Source organism: Syngnathus scovelli, chromosome 2 (assembly GCF_024217435.2).
Source record: "Syngnathus scovelli strain Florida chromosome 2, RoL_Ssco_1.2, whole genome shotgun sequence".
NCBI classification, from domain to species: domain Eukaryota; kingdom Metazoa; phylum Chordata; class Actinopteri; order Syngnathiformes; family Syngnathidae; genus Syngnathus; species Syngnathus scovelli.
The window spans coordinates 9024136-9042846 of record NC_090848.1 but is presented as its reverse complement, the minus strand read 5'-3'; the positions used below and the strand labels follow the sequence as shown (position 1 = coordinate 9042846).

The window sequence follows — 18711 nt, the reverse complement described above, 5'->3', positions numbered from 1 at the left end:
AAAGCACATAGGGAAATCCCAAATAAGTGGATCCAAAAACACATTAAAGTAACGAGCATATTTGTGGATCTGAAAAACATGTGGGAATTGCGGTTGTATTTGTGTGAATAGTTTTGACACAAAGCAGTCCCCAAGCATGCAACAGTAACAATAGTGTTTATCTTTTTCAGCAAGTAATAGAAAATGAAAAGAAACAACAGTTCACAACTTATCATTATAAATAAACATAAATTGCATCTCAGTGCATTATAATTTATTTTTAACATTGTATTGAAAATGCTTTTTCTGCCTTTTGTCACGGTTACTAATGTTTCAGATGAAAATTCAGACTTCCTAAAATGTAATTGGACTATTTAATTTACAAATGTGATTAAATAAAAAAAGTTGGTGACATTAAGACTTTTTAAAAAGTAATAAAAATAAGTTTATATGTGTTTCAACAGTATTTTAATATAAACATTTTCAAGTTCTGCCATTCAGTTATTACATAACAAATTAATAGTTATTGAATCTTGGAATTTGAAACATCACATACTTTGAATGTTTACAAATGAATGTTGCAAATATTAGCTGCTAGATACAAACAACGAACTTATAAGTATGGGGGCGCAACTGGATGGCTCACTTTTCCTCCACCGTGGCTAGCAGTGCCGCTTATGACCGAAGGAGGGAGAATCCTCACATAATGGGAAGAACACTTGCGGAGCACATTTTATTTTTTTAATCAATTAACATAAACTGATTTGGCTCATTTCACGGCGAGTCCGCACACTTTTTGAGAAATCGCCTATTGGCAAGTCCGATCCAAACGGTCGCTATCTTAGCGTCGGTAGTTGTAGTTTTAAAGTGGAGGTCGAGCCCCTGATGTGAAACGGCGGCCATGCGGCCGTGGCACTACATTTCCCATGAGCCCCATGTGGTGGCGCCTCCTCCCTGCACTTCCTCCGCCTTCTCTCCGACTGTGCTGGGCCGCGAGGAAGTCGCAAGATGGCTGCTGTCGCTTGGAAGTGAGCTTCTCCTCCGCAACATGGAGCCGTGAGCGTGGACGACAGCGAGGGAGGCACAATCGGGCTTTTCGCTTTCTTTTCTTTTACTTTTTTTTCTTTTATTCCGTCAAACATTCATCCCATTCCGCGTCGGATCCGCCCCGGACTTGTGTCGGGAGTTGACGCGTCAAAATCACGCCGGGGACCCTGCCAGCAGCTAGCCGCACGCACGCGCGCGCGTGCACGCACACAACACGTACACACTTGGCGAATAGAAAACACGGACACACGACGACATTTATTGCGCTCAGTATTTCAACGCGTTCCCCAAATGCGGAATTTGAACTTGCTTTCGAGCTGACTGTGGCAAATATTGTCGCTGTCAGTTGAAAGAGTCGCGCTAGCCGCTCGCTTCAACATGTCCGCGAAGTGGCCGTCCAGCCCTGCTAACTAGTGCGCAGTATCGCATCCATTTCACGCGTGATCATTTCTTCACTTAGTGTCCATATCGGGCACTTTTTGGACACCACCGTGAGCGACTGCGTATTTGGGTACCGGCGATGTTGCGGATGGAGTGAACAACAAATTGCCAACTCGTTGTAGCTCCACTGGCCTTGTGGCTCTCGCCAAAATCCACAGAGATGGACGCAAGGCTCAGCACGCACGTCTAAATTGGAGAAACATCTTTTTCTTTGGTTTCCTAGAGGGGAGTGGACGTAAGTTTTTCGCCACGATCAGGCGGCGCTCGCGCATGATCGGTCGCTTGACCTATTCGGGTGTGGGTAAAGCGCTCCACTTGTCACTCAGTCGTTGGGCAGACGGTTAGCTCGCAGTTAGCTAGCTCGTCTCGCCCCTCATCCCGTTCCAACCACGGCGTACCGAACGTATTCCGAGCCCGCTCCCGGACACACGCACAGGCTCAACACCACCGTCATGGGCGTGCAGGGCTTCCAGGAGTATCTGGAGAAGCGCTGTCCCGGCGCCGCGGTGCCCGTAGACCTGCTCAAGCTCGTCCGGACCGCGGCCCGCCAACCCCCGCACCCCCACCCGCACCATCACCCACACCCGCACCACCCTCACCACCCCGGGCCCATGCCTCCCCCGCCCCCGCCCGCCAGGATCCTGGTGGACGCCGACTCCGGCCTGCAGCGCCTCTATGGCGGCTACCAGACGGACTGGGTATGCGGTGGTCAGTGGAATGCCATGCTGGGCTACCTGGCCGCACTTTCGCAGGCCTGCCTGTTCCAGGGCGGCCTGGAGCTCGTGGTGGTGTTCAACGGGACGCTGGGCAAGGAGCGCTGGCCTGAGTGGGCGCGGCGAGCTCAGGGCCAGCGTCAGACAGCGCAGCTCATCGTCAACCACGTCGGCGGCAAGGCCACCCCGCCTCCCCGCGCTTGGTTCCTGCCCCCGGCCTGCCTCAGCCACTGCGTCCGCCTCGCTATGTTCCGCTTCCGAGTGCGGGTGAGTTACCCAGTTGCATCGCTGTTCCTTTGCGCGTGTTTTTTCCTCCCTTCTGCTTGATTTGCCAGGAATCGGTACTCCCACTCTGCCCTCAACTACAATTACAGATAGCTGGCTTAAGTCAAAGTAGAGACTTTGAATTGTATACACAAACTCCGTTTTGAGAATTTGTCACAAGTGGTGCAACAAATAATCGTAAAATTCATCCACAACTGCGTTGATGAGTGATGAATTGTTTGACCAATGGCTAAAAATAATGTTTATGTGCACCTGTGGTATAACTAATTTGTAATTGACATGTACCTGAAGCAGCTTCAAAAGTGTCGTGACCCTTTACGTGGCATGAAGTAGCCAAGTAGCTCTGCGTTTCAAAACCATTGGCAAGTGTACAACTTCTTGGCCACTTTTGGAACAGTCAAATGCATAGCATCACTTTATATATACGTAGCCAGTCAGCAGAGCACAAATGTTTCCTCGGAGCCAATATGTTTGAATCGAGCCATCTTGGGTTTCAAATTAATCACAAATTAAAACGGTCCTTCCAAGTTGACTCGGTTTGCTTATGTATTGCATAGCATGAACTCGATGAACTTGGCATACATTGTTGAAGAATTGCTCAGTGCATAGTCTTCTTTTGTATAAGGCACTGGCCCATTTGGAGTATTTCACACATTTGCATATTGAGTGTCGGCATGGAATGATTTATTCCTACTTATTGTCGCTTGCATTTTAGTGGGGCGCCTTTCCTGTGAAATCTGAAATAGGTGGGAGATGGGCTGCTGGTGTTATCTGTGGATTTGAGATACCGCCATTACTTTATAGAAGATTTATCCCAAAATAATTTAAGTGATTATTTTAGGGCTCTTGGGTGTTTGATGTTTGTGCATTGCGACTGAAATACACGATGTCAGGAAGTAGGAACTGAAATGTGTGACATTTAATGTACTCAATCCCACGACGGGGTTTTACCTGTGTTGACTTTTTAAGCAGTTGCGTTTGCTGCTTTGTTTGCATGTCCGCAGTTTGATGGACACGTGATTCATATGAAGAGGATGTTGTACATTTTCTCACTTTGTATTACACAGTGGAGCTAATTTGTTATTCAGCTATGTTAACGTTTTTCTGCATCTCAGCTGATCGACGAAAGAGCTCCAAATAGATACTGCACACCGCACCACGTGTCTCTGTGTGTAACCATTTTGGGATTAAGTCTCGCCTTAAGCAGTTCACAAGTCTGGGGCAAGCTACTCTCTCTTATTGACAGTGTCACTGAATTGAACTCTGTCCATCTTTTCAGAGACTTTGTTCTCTTGATACATTGACAGATAAGTCCAATGTATTTCCTCGTGTGACAAATTTATTTATTTAGTTCCGTTATTGCATGTAACAATTCATACCTAATCTGCCTTGCATTGGCTTTCCTCTACATGACATTGCATGCATGCTTTTGTATGAATAGACACTTTTCATGTCTTGAGGGAAGTATCAATTCTACATTTTTGGACTGAATACATTTCATTTGTAATCTGCTGGTGAGTGCGCCTAAAAAAAACACCTGCTTAAAAAGGTTCTGCTGACTTTGTTCGCTCTTTGTGCAGGTTGTACAGACTTTGGAGGATCATCACCAGGAAGTGCTGTCTCTCTACAGGGACTACGGATTCGCCGGCTTGATTGCGCAGGATTCAGAGTTTGCACTGTGCAACGTGCCTGCCTATTTCTCCTCGCACGCACTCAAACTGAGCTGGAATGGCAAAAACCTGACCACACATCAGTATCTGCTGTCTGAAGCTGCCCGCCAGCTCGGGCTCAAGACTCAGCATCTGCCCTGCTTCGCCGCTTTGCTGGGTAAGGAGCGGCCCACACCAACGATGTTTCCATCATGCACGCTGAAGCGCACACGCCTACGTCCGACGTGTCCCTATACGTTGTTCATTCACACGAGAGCCATTTCATTTTTTTTTTTTCTTTGTGAAGGAAATCATATTCTGCCTGATGAAGACCTGGCTGCCTTCCACTGGAGTCTGCTGGGACCAGAACACCCACTAGCATCTTTAAAGGTAGCGTATCCCCGAAAGTCGTGCATGAAAAAACGAGCTTCAAACATGAAAAACTATCAAAGCTAATCTTGCTTCAAGCAATAACTGTTCTCTGAAAATGTTAATTATCACAGTTAATAACTGTGTATTCACCTTTACTGATGGATGGTAAAGTATTACTGTCCTGTAAATGACACAAGTAGTGTAATTACGCTCGTTTTAAATCTTACCTCATTCATCACTCTGTGCTTGTGTTACTCGCCCATTGTTAAGTTAGAGCAACAATTTTGTACAATGCTCCGCTTCCAACATTTTGAGGAAGACAACATTCTGTTCAGCATTTTCAGTTCCCGCCATTGTAATTGCCCTATAGGGCTGGGGAAACAGTCACCCGCAAAACTTGGTTAGCACAAAAATTTCAAACTATAATTAACAATTTTAAAACCATATTTACAACACCCAAAACCAACGTGTGGTCACTTTCATGCTTTAAACGAAAAAAGATAAAAAATAAAACGTCTCAGTGCACGTTAAACCTTCTCCAACTAAGTTCGCATTTTCTATTTATTCTTTTGTAAGTTCTGACGTCCACTGCGGGCCATCGAAGCAGGCAAAACGGCCGCGAGAGGCATTTCACCTGACAAGGGAGCCCGGCAACAGATTGTTAATATACTGGCAAGCTTAAGTGTTATTTATACACGAGTGCTTATCACTGTCGTTTTCCTGAAAAGCAGTGTCTTTCTTTCACAAAAGATTTGTTAGTGACAACACTAAAGTACTAAACTGGCAAAAGCCAGATTGATTTGTGACTCACACAACGGAGTATCAATCTGGGAGCGCTCCACTGTGATCTTCTCGGGAAAGATGCGACAATTGTGCACAATACTTCAAGCTCATTGAGCGATGTAGCAACTTGTGCAACTTTTGTTTTGACCAATCACGGCAAAGGAAATCTATATCGAGAAGCAAGCCTCTTTTCCAGTCACGTGCAGCATCCATGCATTGGTCCACTCGTGCGGTTTGTTTTGTTTCCCCCAGCCTCAGTGCTTCTTGTTTTCGTCGTAGACGCATATCCCGCCCCAAACACACTGTTGCTTTGTGATTAGTCTGCTCCACCCGTGCTGCCTCGGAGAAAATCAGCGGGCTCGGGATAAGATGTATTCTTGTGTTTTTTCAGCTTGCAGCCAAAGTTACTCTTACACTGTCTGTCATTTTAATTTCAGCGTAGAAATGAATTGCTGTCAATAAATCTTGTGAACAACATTGCAGGTGCGAGCCCATCAGTTGGTCCTGCCGCCCTGCGAAGTGGTCATCAAGGCTGTGTCAGAGTATGTCTCCTCCATCAAAGACCTTGGGAACCTGGACACCATCGCCAGAGATGTCTTCAAACAGTCACCGGTGGGTTCATCATGTTCATCTAAATGCTTGAAGAATCCGTATTGTATCATTGAAAATGGACTAAAGCTCCAAATGGTCGTGTATTGTGCAGCTGTCTAGTCATTCCATTTTTAATTCACACAAATTCACAAAATCTTTCCAGAAACACCTCTTCAAGTTACCCATCACGTGATGTCAAATGAAAGAATCCAAAGTTTTCAGCTATTTTTAAAAGGCTTGTAACAGGAGAAATCTAGAAAAGGCCAGAAGCAAGAAAAAAAAAAAGTCAAATAAAGCTTGAATCATGTATTAATTAGTATTTTTGTGAGAAATCAAATCTGTGATTTTATTTTAAGGGCCATAATAACGCTCAGTCCTGGTTCTTACCAAACTTAGATCCCTGCGTGTTTAATGATGATGGATTGTCGTCGCCGCCGCAGTTTTTGTGGTCGCCCACGTCGGAGGGTGACATTTGTGGCCAGCGCTCACACTTGGCAGAGCAACAGCGTCATATTTTAACTGACCTCGCCATTTCCTGTTTCACCCACTCGTTGGCTCAAACAAACAATGCGATGACACGAGTCAAATAACTTCACGCAAACTTAAAGGCACGTTTCTAGTGTGAAATAATTGTGTTGAGCCTTTCAACAAGTACTGAACATGCTGCTGTGTCTCCTTCCAGTCTCGCATGGAGGACAAGGTGGATCGCTTCAAGAAAGCCGTGGAGTATTTCTCAGCCGCCTCCAAACCACGATCGCCTAACGTGGGACCTCCCACTTTCATTTGTGAGTTAAATTGATCAGGTTTATTGACTGATAGATTGAAGTCAAAATTACAGCCGTTGCCTCTTTCTAGTTTTTTTGGTCCATCCCTAATAACTGTGTGTGAATTCAGTGCCTGGGTTTGGGCCCACTCCATTTGGGGGACCTTCTGGCCACATGGGACCGATGCATCCTGGAAAAAATCAGGTAGATCACTTTTTCTTATTTTGAATGTAATGTGTGTGTGTGAGGTTGATTTCCTAATATAAAATTTAATTTGGTTGGACCTGCGATTTCACCTTGTGGACCAAGATCAGGAGTGTCAAACTCATTTTTTGCGCTGGGCACATTAGAGTCACAGTTTCTCTCAGACCTCTTTAATTGTGTCATCATATTATTACATATACAACAAATTGATAGATAGGTGGATGTCCGTAAATGTCATAAAATGGTTTAAGTTAATATTTGTAAGTGTATTTTTAATTCTTTCTGTCGAGAAGCACCGCTCCATAAGCACAGGTCCCTCTCGATCTGTTCTTACTGGCTCTCTCGCACGGCTCCCAGCTCATTTTTGCACTTGTCTCTTGAAACATCTCAGCATGTGCAGTACACCTCGGATAAATTTGCACATTTCCTTGCAAGCTGTATTTAGCATGGCTGACAAAGCTAAGGCTAATCATAGTGGTGGTAGCAGCAAAAAGCACAAGAATGGTCACGGTAAGAAAAGCCAGGCAATCTCCATGGAAACCAAGGTTGCTGTTACTGAACTGTAAAAAAAATGTCTTTTTTTTTTTCCGTTCAAGACAGTGTTTATGCAAACAGTATATGTACTTGCATGACTTAATTTAATTAATTAATTAAAAAATATGGTCAACAAAACACCTTTAAATGAGAGCTAAACTGTATAACTTGATTATTTCTCAATACATCTCTGACCCTGTGGCTTTGTCTGCTACTCAAGATAACCCTTATTCACCAATAATAAAACAGTCTGTAATTCTGAGGGCTTGTTCAACGTGACAGGTCAAAATTGCTGTGGCTTTTCAAACTGCCACTTGCCCTAAAAACTCCACTTACTAAATAATGCAAATGGAAGTAGTAGAATAGCTCATTTACGGCAGGCGTATTTTATTTATTTGTTTTTGTAAGTGAATTGGACGTGCGCAATTGATATTCATTAAGGGATTTTAACTAGCGTCTTTCTTTCCTTGCTATCAGTTCCCCCCTCCCCAGGTGGCCGGCTTCAAACCGCCTTTTGCAAACGCTCCATTCGGACCCGGCTCCGCCCCTTTGTTCCAGAACCCGCCACCGCCATCTCAAGACTGCAACGATTCACCCACGGGAAAGATGGGCTTTTCTGATTGGTCGGCGCCATATGATTCCTCTCAGGGTGGAGGACGTTTGCCCAATCACCACACGGGCGCTCAGTCAGGTCCTTCTCCGTCACCTTCCTCGTCATCGGATGGAGACGAACCCAATGACAACAATGCAAAGTAAGGGGGGGACAAAAAGAGGGTCTGCTGTGCTTTGGATGCATCTCATCACATTCCGCTGCGAGTTATTTGCATGACGCATACTTTGACTGAACACAAGCAGAGTTTTGGTGTCTCAGCGAGTTGGCAGTTTGTTCTTAGCCACAGCAAGGAGACGTGCAAGTCTCAACGTTCCTTTGCATGCCATAAGCAGCAATTTCGCTCCACTTGTGGGTTTTGATTGTACTCACTTTCAATTTTGATATCACTTTTGATTTGTGAGCTGATTTCTGATTTGTTCCATAATCCTCATCCACAAAGTTCAGTGCCCACGCCCGGGCAAATTTTGAACAACTCATAGATGTTGCCATCTGTTAGGAGCTTTTCAAATTTTGGTTTTATGGATTTGCAGCTCTGGAAGTTAGTTTAGGCCTTTCCGGAACGGTTGTTGACTCTGTTACACAAATATTGACAGTTACAAAAGCAAAACTATTTGCACGGTTGTAATGTTTAAGCATTCTCACACGGCTTGTTCTCCGTTTGACAGCCATTTGGCAGACAAGTCGTCACGATGGGAGGATCCCGCCGGAAGAGAGGGCTCGGCCTCCGGAGACGGTTCCCAAGGCAACGGGAGCAGCTCAAGCATTCCGTCACTGCTGTCTATGGCGACTCGCAGTCACATGGACATAACCACACCCCCTCTGCCTCAGGTTTGTCTTAAAAACACTTTTCAGAATATGGGATCTGAATTTGCCGAGAGAAAACGCAGACTGTTTTTTTTTAGGTTAGTGCTGAGGTTCTACGTGTAGCTGAACACAGACACAGAAGAGGGCTGATGTACCCACAGATTTACCACATCTTGACCAAGGTAAAGTTCTGCTCAGCTTCTGCCGCCGAGTGCCATTTGACCTTGTCGTGTCCCGTTTAACAGCTGGTCTTTCTTCTCGCCTCCAGGGAGAGATGAAAATGCCAGTTTGTATCGAGGACGAGTGTAACTCTGAGCTGCCTCCTGCCTCTTTGCTATTCCGTGCCGCCAGACAATATGCCTACGGTGTCCTCTTCAGTTTGGCCGAAACGCACCGCCGGCTTGAAAGACTCGCCCTCCGCAAAAGAGCTCCCTTGGAAGGTTGGGGCTGGGATTGTCAAGTATTTGGAGGTGGCATACAACGATGTGTTTTCAAAGTTGTGTCAAAGGCTATGTTCATACTGCAGGTCAATTCTCATTTTTTTCCAGTTGTGAGGTTTTGCTGCTTTATTTATTCAAAAACGTGATCATAAATCTCATATTCAAAGAATTACTTGATGATACGTATGCACGTTTGGTGTGCACATGCAGCACAGTTGGTAAATGAGGCCAATTGAGAACATACAGAGAAGTGTCTTACCGCCGTGCATATCACTTCATGGCCTCGTGTCATTAACATTACACGTCTGATTCGGTTGTTGAATGTCGGCGACTACGTAAAAAGATCTACCCCAAAAAAAAAATCTAAATTTTGCAGGCATAATACCTTGCGGTGTGAACGTAGCCAAAGTTTTTTTTCTATTTATCGGCAGCTGATTTCACAAGACCTAGCGAGACTTCAATACCAGTGAAAACCATTAACCATTGCTGATGTATAAATACATATTTTAAAGAATCTTTTTCGCTATGATAGTTTTCTTTTCAATAAATGCTCATTTTCACAATTTTTTAAAGGTAGAAACAGCAGCTTTTTGTCAAAAACACTTACTTTCTACTTTAAGTGTTTCTACTTTAAGCTCTGTTCTATGGCTCATTAGTACTGAAGAGAAAATGGTAGAATCACATTATTTTTCACCCGTGAAAGAAGAGTCTGTTTTGTGGGTCTTGAAATATTTGTCGAAAAAATGCTAAAAGGGAATGTGTAGTGAAAGTGTTGCTTGTAAAATGGGCCATTCTTAAGAGAAGCCACTAACTGAATCCATTACAATATTTCAGTTCCTCCAGTGATTGTCAAAGAATGGAGTTGCGGTAAAGCCAAGTCGGCTCTGACTCCTGAATTGGTCCCAGCTCTATGTTTCCGGGAGTGGACCTGCCCGAACCTACGCCGCTTGTGGTTGGGTCGCGCCAGCGAGGACCGCTCCAGGAGAACTCGAGCCTTCCTGGCTTGCCTCCGCTCCGACTGCCCAGCCCTCCTCAACCCGGCGCAAGTCCCGCAGCATCTGCTGCTCATGTGCTGCGTGCTCAGGTAGGAAGCTGCTTGTTTTCGTAGAATTATTTGCCTCCTTTTTTTGTAACCTTTAGACCAGCGGTGTCCAATGTGTGGAATGACAATGTGACAAGTTGCTGCAATCGTCGAGTAATTTCTAAAAACATTGAATGAGCACTTCAAACGCTTCATAAGCCAGTCGTCCATAGCAAATATGTACATTAGTCAAAACAAATGGTGATTAAATTACAAACTAAAAAAAAAAACTAATTAACTTAGTTTCAATTGCCCACTAAGCTCTAATAATGTCCATTTGTGCTATTTATGTCGAGACGCACACAAACACGATACGCCAAGTTAATGTCATCTTAGTACAGCTTACTCTTGTTCAGTTTCTGAATGCAGATATTCAGTTGGTAATGGAAACCCAGCTAATGGAGCTTTCAAAACGGATTTGTTTCCAATCTAAGTGCCTTGAGAGCATGATACTTAAGGGCTCACTACATTGCTTAGGCTCAGAAGGCATTCAATATTGGTGGTAAAGAAAACTGTGCATCCGTGTTTATTGTTATAACATTGCACTCACGGAAACACCCCTCGAGTTGCTGATTATTTACTAAACACATGGTTTCAGTTTGAACATAAAATATATTTGGAGTGGTTTTGGTTAAATATAGATTGAACATGGTTTCCACATCGTCTTGTGTTTTTATTTATGTTTAACCCAATGTTCAAACTTCATTGGACTTGGGTTTGTAGTTTGGACTCGGCATTCAAAAGCGTCATGAGCCATCAGGCAAAACTAGGAACAGTCTGTTCACGCGGCTCTCTTGCAGGCTACTCACATCCCACGTATTCACAAAAGGAGTATTTGCCCCCAAGGCAGTCTGTATTGTGTATTTGATGAGCCTTCCTTGTCTGCCAGGTATATGATGCAGTGGCCTGGAGGAAGGATCCTCCAGAGAAATGAGCTGGATGCCTTTTTGGCCCAGGCCGTTTCCAACCAGCTCTATGAACCGGACCAGCTCCAGGAGCTCAAGGTACGTGCTCCCCTCCCTTACTCCCAGTCGTCGCCCCGCCCGTTCCGTCTGAGCACTTATTTGTTTGGCTTTCAGGTGGAGAAGGTGGATGCCCGCGGCGTGCAGCTAGCTGCTCTCTTTATGGCCGGCGTCGACACGGCGCTCTTCATCAACGATGTGTGCGGTCAGCCGCTGCCATGGGAGCACTGCTGTCCCTGGGGCTTCTTTGATGGCAAACTGTTCCAGAGCAAACTGGCCCGCGCCACCCGTGACCGTGCTGCCCTGCTAGATATGTGCGAAGGCCAGGTATGGACCCGCTCGAAATTCTTCCGCCCAGTCTCGAGGCATACAAGACCGCTAATGAGTACACGGGTCCATCCTTGTTCTTCTCGGCAGGAAGAGCTAGTATCTAAGGTGGAGAAGATGCGTCAAGCCATACTTGAGGGCATCAATCTGTCTCGTCCTCCTCCTCCGCCTCCACCACTTCCGCCTCCCGCCTTCTTGCCGCCTGCCATGGTGCCCCCTTTCTACCCCATGCCCCCCCTTTACCCACCTCGCCCCATGGGTGGCATGCCTCCTCATCACCCACATCATCCGCACCACCCTGCCCAGCACAGACCCAGGGCCTTCCCAGGTACGCGCATTCATGAACTTTGACGAGCTGTACAAACACCATAAGAAGATATCTCAATCACCGTCCCTATATTTATACAGGCATCCAGTCAATTCCCCCTCAGGGAGGAAAGTTGGAGATTGCCGGCATGGTTGTTGGCCAGTGGGCCGGGAACAAACCCATCCGTGGTAGAGGGGGGTTCAACATGCAGGTGGTTTCAGTCGGAGCCGGGAAAGGGTGAGTGTTGATGGCTCGCAAGTAGAGACGTAACAGTATGTTTTTGTCTAATACAATAGATATCGATCGATAAAGGGCCTAATGATTCGACACAGTGATATATTACTCTTTGGGCGATTTTGATACAATATATTGACATAGTCATAATATTATTATTATTTTTTTGCATATATGCAAGTAGTACATTTTGCCAAATGCTTACATATTCAATTTCAAAAATCTCGGCTGGTTTACATGTCGTCTAGCAGTAAAAGAAAAACTGTCGTGCCAATGCAGTTACCCTAAAAAAAACTTTAATCCCCTTCCCCACTCTGCGGATTTTGGTGGGTCTAAGTCCTCATTGCTTTTTGGCACATTAAATGAGTATTTTGATGGAAGTTTGAGTTGCCCTCATATGTGAGTGGTCATTGAACGGACCAAGAGTAAATTACCCAACGCGAGCGTCTACAGTTCTTTTGCTTCTACATTGAATGCAAGCACTTTTTCTTTCTTTTTTTCATGCACTGCCACAACTTGGATTTAATTTGATGTCTACATTTACAAGGTAGGGTCATAGATGTACCCTCTTGGAGAAAAGTTCCCATGTTAATTTGTATGTTGTGATCGCCATTTTCAGATGGGTGCTAAGAATTCACTGGGGAGCCAAGGGGGCGCTAGTCTGAAAAAGTTTGGGAACCACTGGGCTAAAACTAATACTGGACTGGGCCAGTTGACATCAAGTTGGGCTGAATGTGCCCCCTGAACTCCAGTGAGTTTCTCACCGCCATGCTAAAGTCTTGTCTGTTTGCTCACCACAGGAGAGGTAAAGATATCCCTGCAAAGCTAAGGGGAGGGAAAAAAGCAACTGCCAACACAACACAGGTACGGCCACTTTCCACTTTTGTGCTTTTCGCCGGCTAGCAAAAGAAAGCACTCAGATATTGCAACGTGTCCTAACGCTTCGTGTGTGTCTCGCCCCCCCCCCTCCCAGACATCATCGCCCCCTCCATCCAACAGTCCCCCGAAGCCCTTAGAGGAGGCGGGTTCAGCGCCAGAGGTCACAACTCGGCAGCTGAATGGAAACTCAGCAGCAGCCATCGGGCAGCCCTTGGAGCTGGCCTCCCTGGCCCAGCCAATCCAGTGTGCCTTAGCCAGCAGAGACAACCAATCAGAGGGGGTGCAAGCGGAGACCCCTTGTTGCCTTGACGACTGCCCGTCAGACGGAGCGCTACAGAAGGAAGAGTGATGAAGAGACGGATGGCGTCCTCAGAGAGTGTGTTTGACTGCCTTTCCCCGTCTTTGTAGCCCCGCCCACTAACTGTCACGCCATCACACGGAGCAGGAAGCAGCCGTGGGCATCTGTCTCGTATGATCTGCTGCTCCGTGTGATGCGTCCAAACAGTTGGCTGTCACAACAGTTAAATCCCATTTTTAGTTTCTCGTGGTTTTATATTGTTGTTTTTGTTGAGAGATTTTCTCCATGAGTCTGTAAGCACCCCGCCCCTCCAAAAATAGCCTCTCCTCCCTGCACACAAACTCAAAGAAGTTCCGCCCCCATCACCACCGCCGCCACGTAAGCGAGCCCCCTCTCCAATATGGCTACCTTTATATTATACTTTTTTATGTTGTTAGAAACTCTGCACACAGAGGTTGCATTTGGCGTCGACGGTCACCGATCTGATGTGGTTCCCAAGGTGACGGTTTGTTCACCACGTTCGGTAGCCACGTGTCAGTGCGGTTTGTAATCGTTGTCTCGCGTGAGGTTTGACCTCCGCGAGACCTTCAGTGATCGAAAGAGTCCAACTGGATAAAGTGACTTGTGAGTCCGGCCTGCTAGAAAGCCACATTGGCAAAATATTCCCGAGCTCCTTTCTCAGTGGATCACCGGAGCACTTGTGCGACGCCATTAATTAGGATGCTCTTATACTTTGAGATATGTAGCATAGCCTAGCGTTTAGCTGTGCTAAGAAATCCCATGAATTTACGCACCTTAATCACCTAAGTATGCAAGGTTTTTCCCCGCTCCTCCAAAAAAGTGCATTATATTATATTGCCCACCCTCCTGCCCCTTCTTCCCAAAAGCTTTGATTGTATTATCCCAACAAAAGCACTTGATGTTGTATTTAAATGTAATTTTTTTTTTTCTAACAGAAGCCCCAGATTGCGACGAATTGACCGTGTATGGGCTGCACGCACCTAAGTAAATGTTAATGATGACAGAGAACTACATTTAAAGGTAGAGATCTATTTGAAAGACGTCAGAATGTGTACAGTGGTTCCAGACAAAGAGGCACTTTGTTTTCAACATTTAAAACCACACTGGATGGTCCTCTGCCAGGTGACTGACAAGTCAAACACCTCGAGGCACCTACCGAGAGTTCCAGGCCAAAAAAAAAAAAAAAAAAAGACTGCTGCTTAGCAGATATTGGAAATTTCCAAGTCTACTCTGCAAAGTGGCCTAAAATGTTCATTAAATAACTTTTGAAGTCCGATTCTTCTCTCCCGGGAATCGATGTCACTTTCATGTCCAAAGCGTATTTGAACGCAGCTAGCCGAGCAATGTTTAAAAAAAAAACAAAAAAAAAAAAACATGGTAAGCCGGCGTAGCCTCAAAGATCCCGCCATCTTCGGGTGGCCGTTAAGAAACGCTGAGAGCTTCAGCGTGTCACTTTAGACCAATAGAATGCACTTTCCTGCCCTAAAGGTGCAAGTCCAAGGCTTCGTGGGTGGGAACACGTCAGAGTGCCCCCCCCCCCCCCCCCCCCCCCCCCCCCCCCCCCCCCCCCCCCCCCCTCTCCCCCCAATCAACCCCTACCCGAGTTTCCCGCTCACGTTCGGAGACTCCGCTAATGAACGGTTTTGTTTGAGCACTTAACGTTTGTATAGAAGCGGAAGTCCCCCACAGTAGGTTTCATACGATAACGGAAATACAAGTTATATTTACAGAACTGCGTGTTTGAGAGCAGTAGACATCGAACCGAGAGCATCCGCGAGTGCTCATCACAGACTAAAAGGCAAGTCAACAAGAAAGCACCTTATTTTCGTACTACGTTGATGACTTGCGCTCTTTTGCGCGCCGCAAAATTGACATGGATAGATGCCGTTTTGAAGGAATCAAACATGAGTGTGTCTAAGTGTCAATGTAGTCGCGTCAGACATCCCCCTTGTTACCAACGCAACCATCACAGTGAGATGCCGAGCGGCCGGCCACGAGCGCCGGTCACGCCGCAGGGGCCGCCGCGCTCGCCTCTCGAACACCAAATGAAAGGAAACGATCAGCGCTGCAACGAGCGCCGTACGTTTTCATAGGTGACCACGTCAATGGATTTAAACACCCAAGACATTATGGTTAGGCTAAAGAATATAGCTCCACTGGCCGAAACGCTCGACTTCGAGACTTCTTTGGAGTCGCATACTTAACTGCTTTCAACTATTTTGACATTAGGACATGTATTGCAATTACGTGTTAGAGGACGGCCATGCGCCAGAGAATGATCTGCTATATGATGCCCTCTACCGATTTGCTCGCCACAAGTGCGCACACACACACACAGACACACACACACACACACGTTGGACAAACAAATATTCAGTTGTGTTTGTTACCAGCAGCATTCTGCTTTTGTGCTGACGTGATATATTTGTGCAGTTTCAGTTGCCAGTGGAGTGCTTGTCAGTTCATTGGAGTAACACATGCGACTGACTCGGAATCCCTTACACTCTCCTTTGCATGGACACATGAAAAATACACGTTGCAAGTTGCGGGTAGGCACACACCACACACACACTCGCGCACACATATGTAGATGTTAAATAACCCTGAGTTATACAGTAGCTAGTATGGATCAAACAGCAACACAATACATCATGTATTGGCCCTCTTTAGTCCATGTCTGTTTTTGTTCAATGGAGATTTAATTATTGATTTTTTTTTTTTTATGCTTGCTAACTCAGTCACCCCTTCCCTCCCCTGCTTTGACACAATGTCCCCTCCTCAACCAATACTTTTCTTTTCTGCTCTTTATCTTCCTCGGCACACACACACACGTTTTGGTCCCCACGAAGCAACAAGATTTTTTGGTCCATGTCACGAAATTAAAACAAATTTTGTTGCATACGTGTACCCACATTTAAACTAATGACTTTTATGCAGTTTTTTTTTTTAAATGTCTTTTGTGGAAGGATTCTTTCAGCCTCGTAATATTGTCCTTCCAACTCTTTTAACTCTTAGGACACGCAAAAGTGTGCATCTTGACGAAAATGTTGCAATTCAACCAAGGTTTTTATGTCCAAATTTAAAATGGTTTGTCCCACAGCTAGTCAGTGATTGCTTTGTGGGGACCACAATGTCACCTTAGTTCACACACACGCACGCACACACACCTCATGATATAAACTGTCCTGAATTTCTGTTTTCCCCTTCCCAGACCTCCTCGCTTGTCCTGTAGCCCTAGGATGATTTGTATTGGCCGCCTTTCTCTTTTCTCTCTAGGCTGCCCTGCCCCTTAATCAACCCAACTAACAGTAAAGGTTATATTAACGTTAATAATCAGTTTCTGTATGTATCTAGCCAGAGTTTGAAAAAAAAATCCGAAAAAAAATTAAATTCAGTTGTGCAAATGTGTTTTTCTTACTATTTTAATGTTGTTACATCGTCTAATCCTTCTACCATCGCTTCAGTTAGTACTGAAAATACGCTTAGCCAACCTAGAGATTTGAACTGTTATATTTGCGGTTTTCCTCACCTTTATATGGCATCTTTAGACACTTTCACCGTTAATGTACGTAAGTAAATATTGCCCGCTACCGATTGAGAACCATCGTCTGCACTGTTGATTTTCATAATATCCCTGATGATAATTTTGTGGTCGATCTAAGATGAACTCTGCGCCCTTGCACAAAGCAGCGGAACGTCTCACCTGAGAACCAAAGTACACTTAGTGTCCCCCTGAGCCCACGTAGTCTATCCCCACCTCCCCCGCAAACAACTTGCCCCAAGGTTATAGACCAGCGAGTATGATGATGTGTATGTATAATGACATTGCAGCCTGTGTGATTTGTGACAAGACTGTGAGGCAAATGTGGCTGTCGACCTCGGTTGTCATGGAGACGCAAACAGGAAGGAAAAGTACGAATGGCCAGCGCCAGGCCGACAAGAGTGTCTGCACTCGCTCGTTCCACATTGCGGCTTTGCCAACCATTGCGTAGCCACTTGACTATTCTGGTCGTTGGCATCGCTTTTTCTTTCCCCTGGATTTATTTGTAACATTGTTGCCATATTGGAGTGCATTTCAAATCAATTTGAACTCAGCACGAGCTGGTTTTGCCTATCAACATGATCCTAAGATTGTGGAGACAGTTTTAATTTTTAGATATTCTACGTCGAACAAAAATGATTACCAGTAAGGGAAAAGATTAAGTGTTAGCAAAAATCTCGGCTATTGTTTAGCAAGGCTAACTTGGCCGACTGGTTGCAGCTCAAATCCCAGGGAAAGAAAGTGCTGCGCAGTGTTGTCGTAAAACAGTTATGTATTAATGTGTTTGAATGTGGAACCGAATGTGCGCTTGTCTTGCTTGTACCCGTTATGATCTATTTGCGAGATTCTCGGAGCATTTTGTCCCAATTGGATAAAGGTCCTTATCTGTTTGTCTCTACACTGCCACTCCCCCCTCAGCAGCCTTCCAAACTTCATATTAATCATAAGGCCAAGCGCCCTGTCCTCCCCCCCAATTCTCCCCTTCCCCCTGCAGAGGTGCTCCTTTAGATCATTGTGAGCATTTGCTGCCACGTTGTTCAAACATGCCTTCAGCATACACGTCAGGACCACCCGCCCAAACTACCCGTGCAGCAAAAAAGGGTTCAAATATATCCATGATATTATTGTTCGAGAGATATTATCATCATCATCATCATTATTGCTGTTATAATTATGGTTGGTATCATTTGTCATCATTGTTAGCATTATGGAAGCACCAGACTGTTTGTGGAAAGATGAGAGAGAGGGGAAGAAAGAGTCAGTGACATTTTTTTTTTGTCTGGGTGTTGGTGGTCTGATCTCACAGATGGAGGGGAGGAGAAATGGTTCAGAAAGAGACAACCATGGCAGTCATGTTTGTACTGGTTGGGAAATGACTTACAGTGCTGAAATAAAATTTATTCTTTTAGTAAAAAAAATGGTGTGCCCAGTTTTATTTATGGGGGAAATCACGTTTAATCAAGAATATTATTCAAATGTGTAACATATAATGGAAAATACTGCACTTGCAAGCTGAACATTGTCCTAAAATAAGTCTAGATGTAAAAATGTCAGCACTAAAATGCACGCCACTAAAAGAATCTAACAATTTAAGGGCCCGTTTGAGATGAGATGTGCGATAAACTGGCCTGCCCACTGTTGGAGTTCACTTCCTGTTTTTTTTCCCCCTCCTATCTCAGCCTGTCCACATCACAAAAAGTATGGAGGACCAAAAGTGCCAAAATTAAATACACTATGAAATATTTACTTAAAAATGTCACTAATGAAATGTTTTGGTCTATTAAATATGGAATTTAATGAGTCAAACAAATAAATGGGCCATTGAATAATTAAATGCAACAC

At 45.1% G+C, this 18711-nt stretch overlaps 1 protein-coding gene across 3 annotated transcripts; it reads left to right on the top strand.

Moving 5' to 3' along the window:
- Positions 1-945: 945 nt before the first annotated feature.
- On the top strand, positions 946-18287 carry fam120c (family with sequence similarity 120 member C). 3 transcript variants are annotated; one of them, XM_049755956.2, is made up of 17 exons: positions 946-2447; positions 4046-4292; positions 4422-4504; positions 5753-5881; positions 6543-6645; positions 6755-6828; positions 7840-8114; positions 8641-8803; positions 8878-8961; positions 9048-9219; positions 10054-10303; positions 11190-11304; positions 11380-11589; positions 11680-11917; positions 11998-12133; positions 12931-12994; positions 13104-18287. In XM_049755956.2, exons 1-17 carry the CDS (start codon positions 1920-1922, stop codon positions 13356-13358), a joined length of 3126 nt encoding a protein of 1041 aa, XP_049611913.1. In that variant the 5' UTR covers positions 946-1919; the 3' UTR covers positions 13359-18287. The 3 variants fall into 3 exon arrangements, with proteins under 3 accessions (XP_049611913.1, XP_049611912.1, XP_049611914.1); XM_049755955.2 differs by having other exon boundaries at positions 9048-9249; XM_049755957.2 differs by lacking the exons at positions 12931-12994; positions 13104-18287 and having other exon boundaries at positions 9048-9249; positions 11998-12137.
- Positions 18288-18711: the final 424 nt, after the last annotated feature.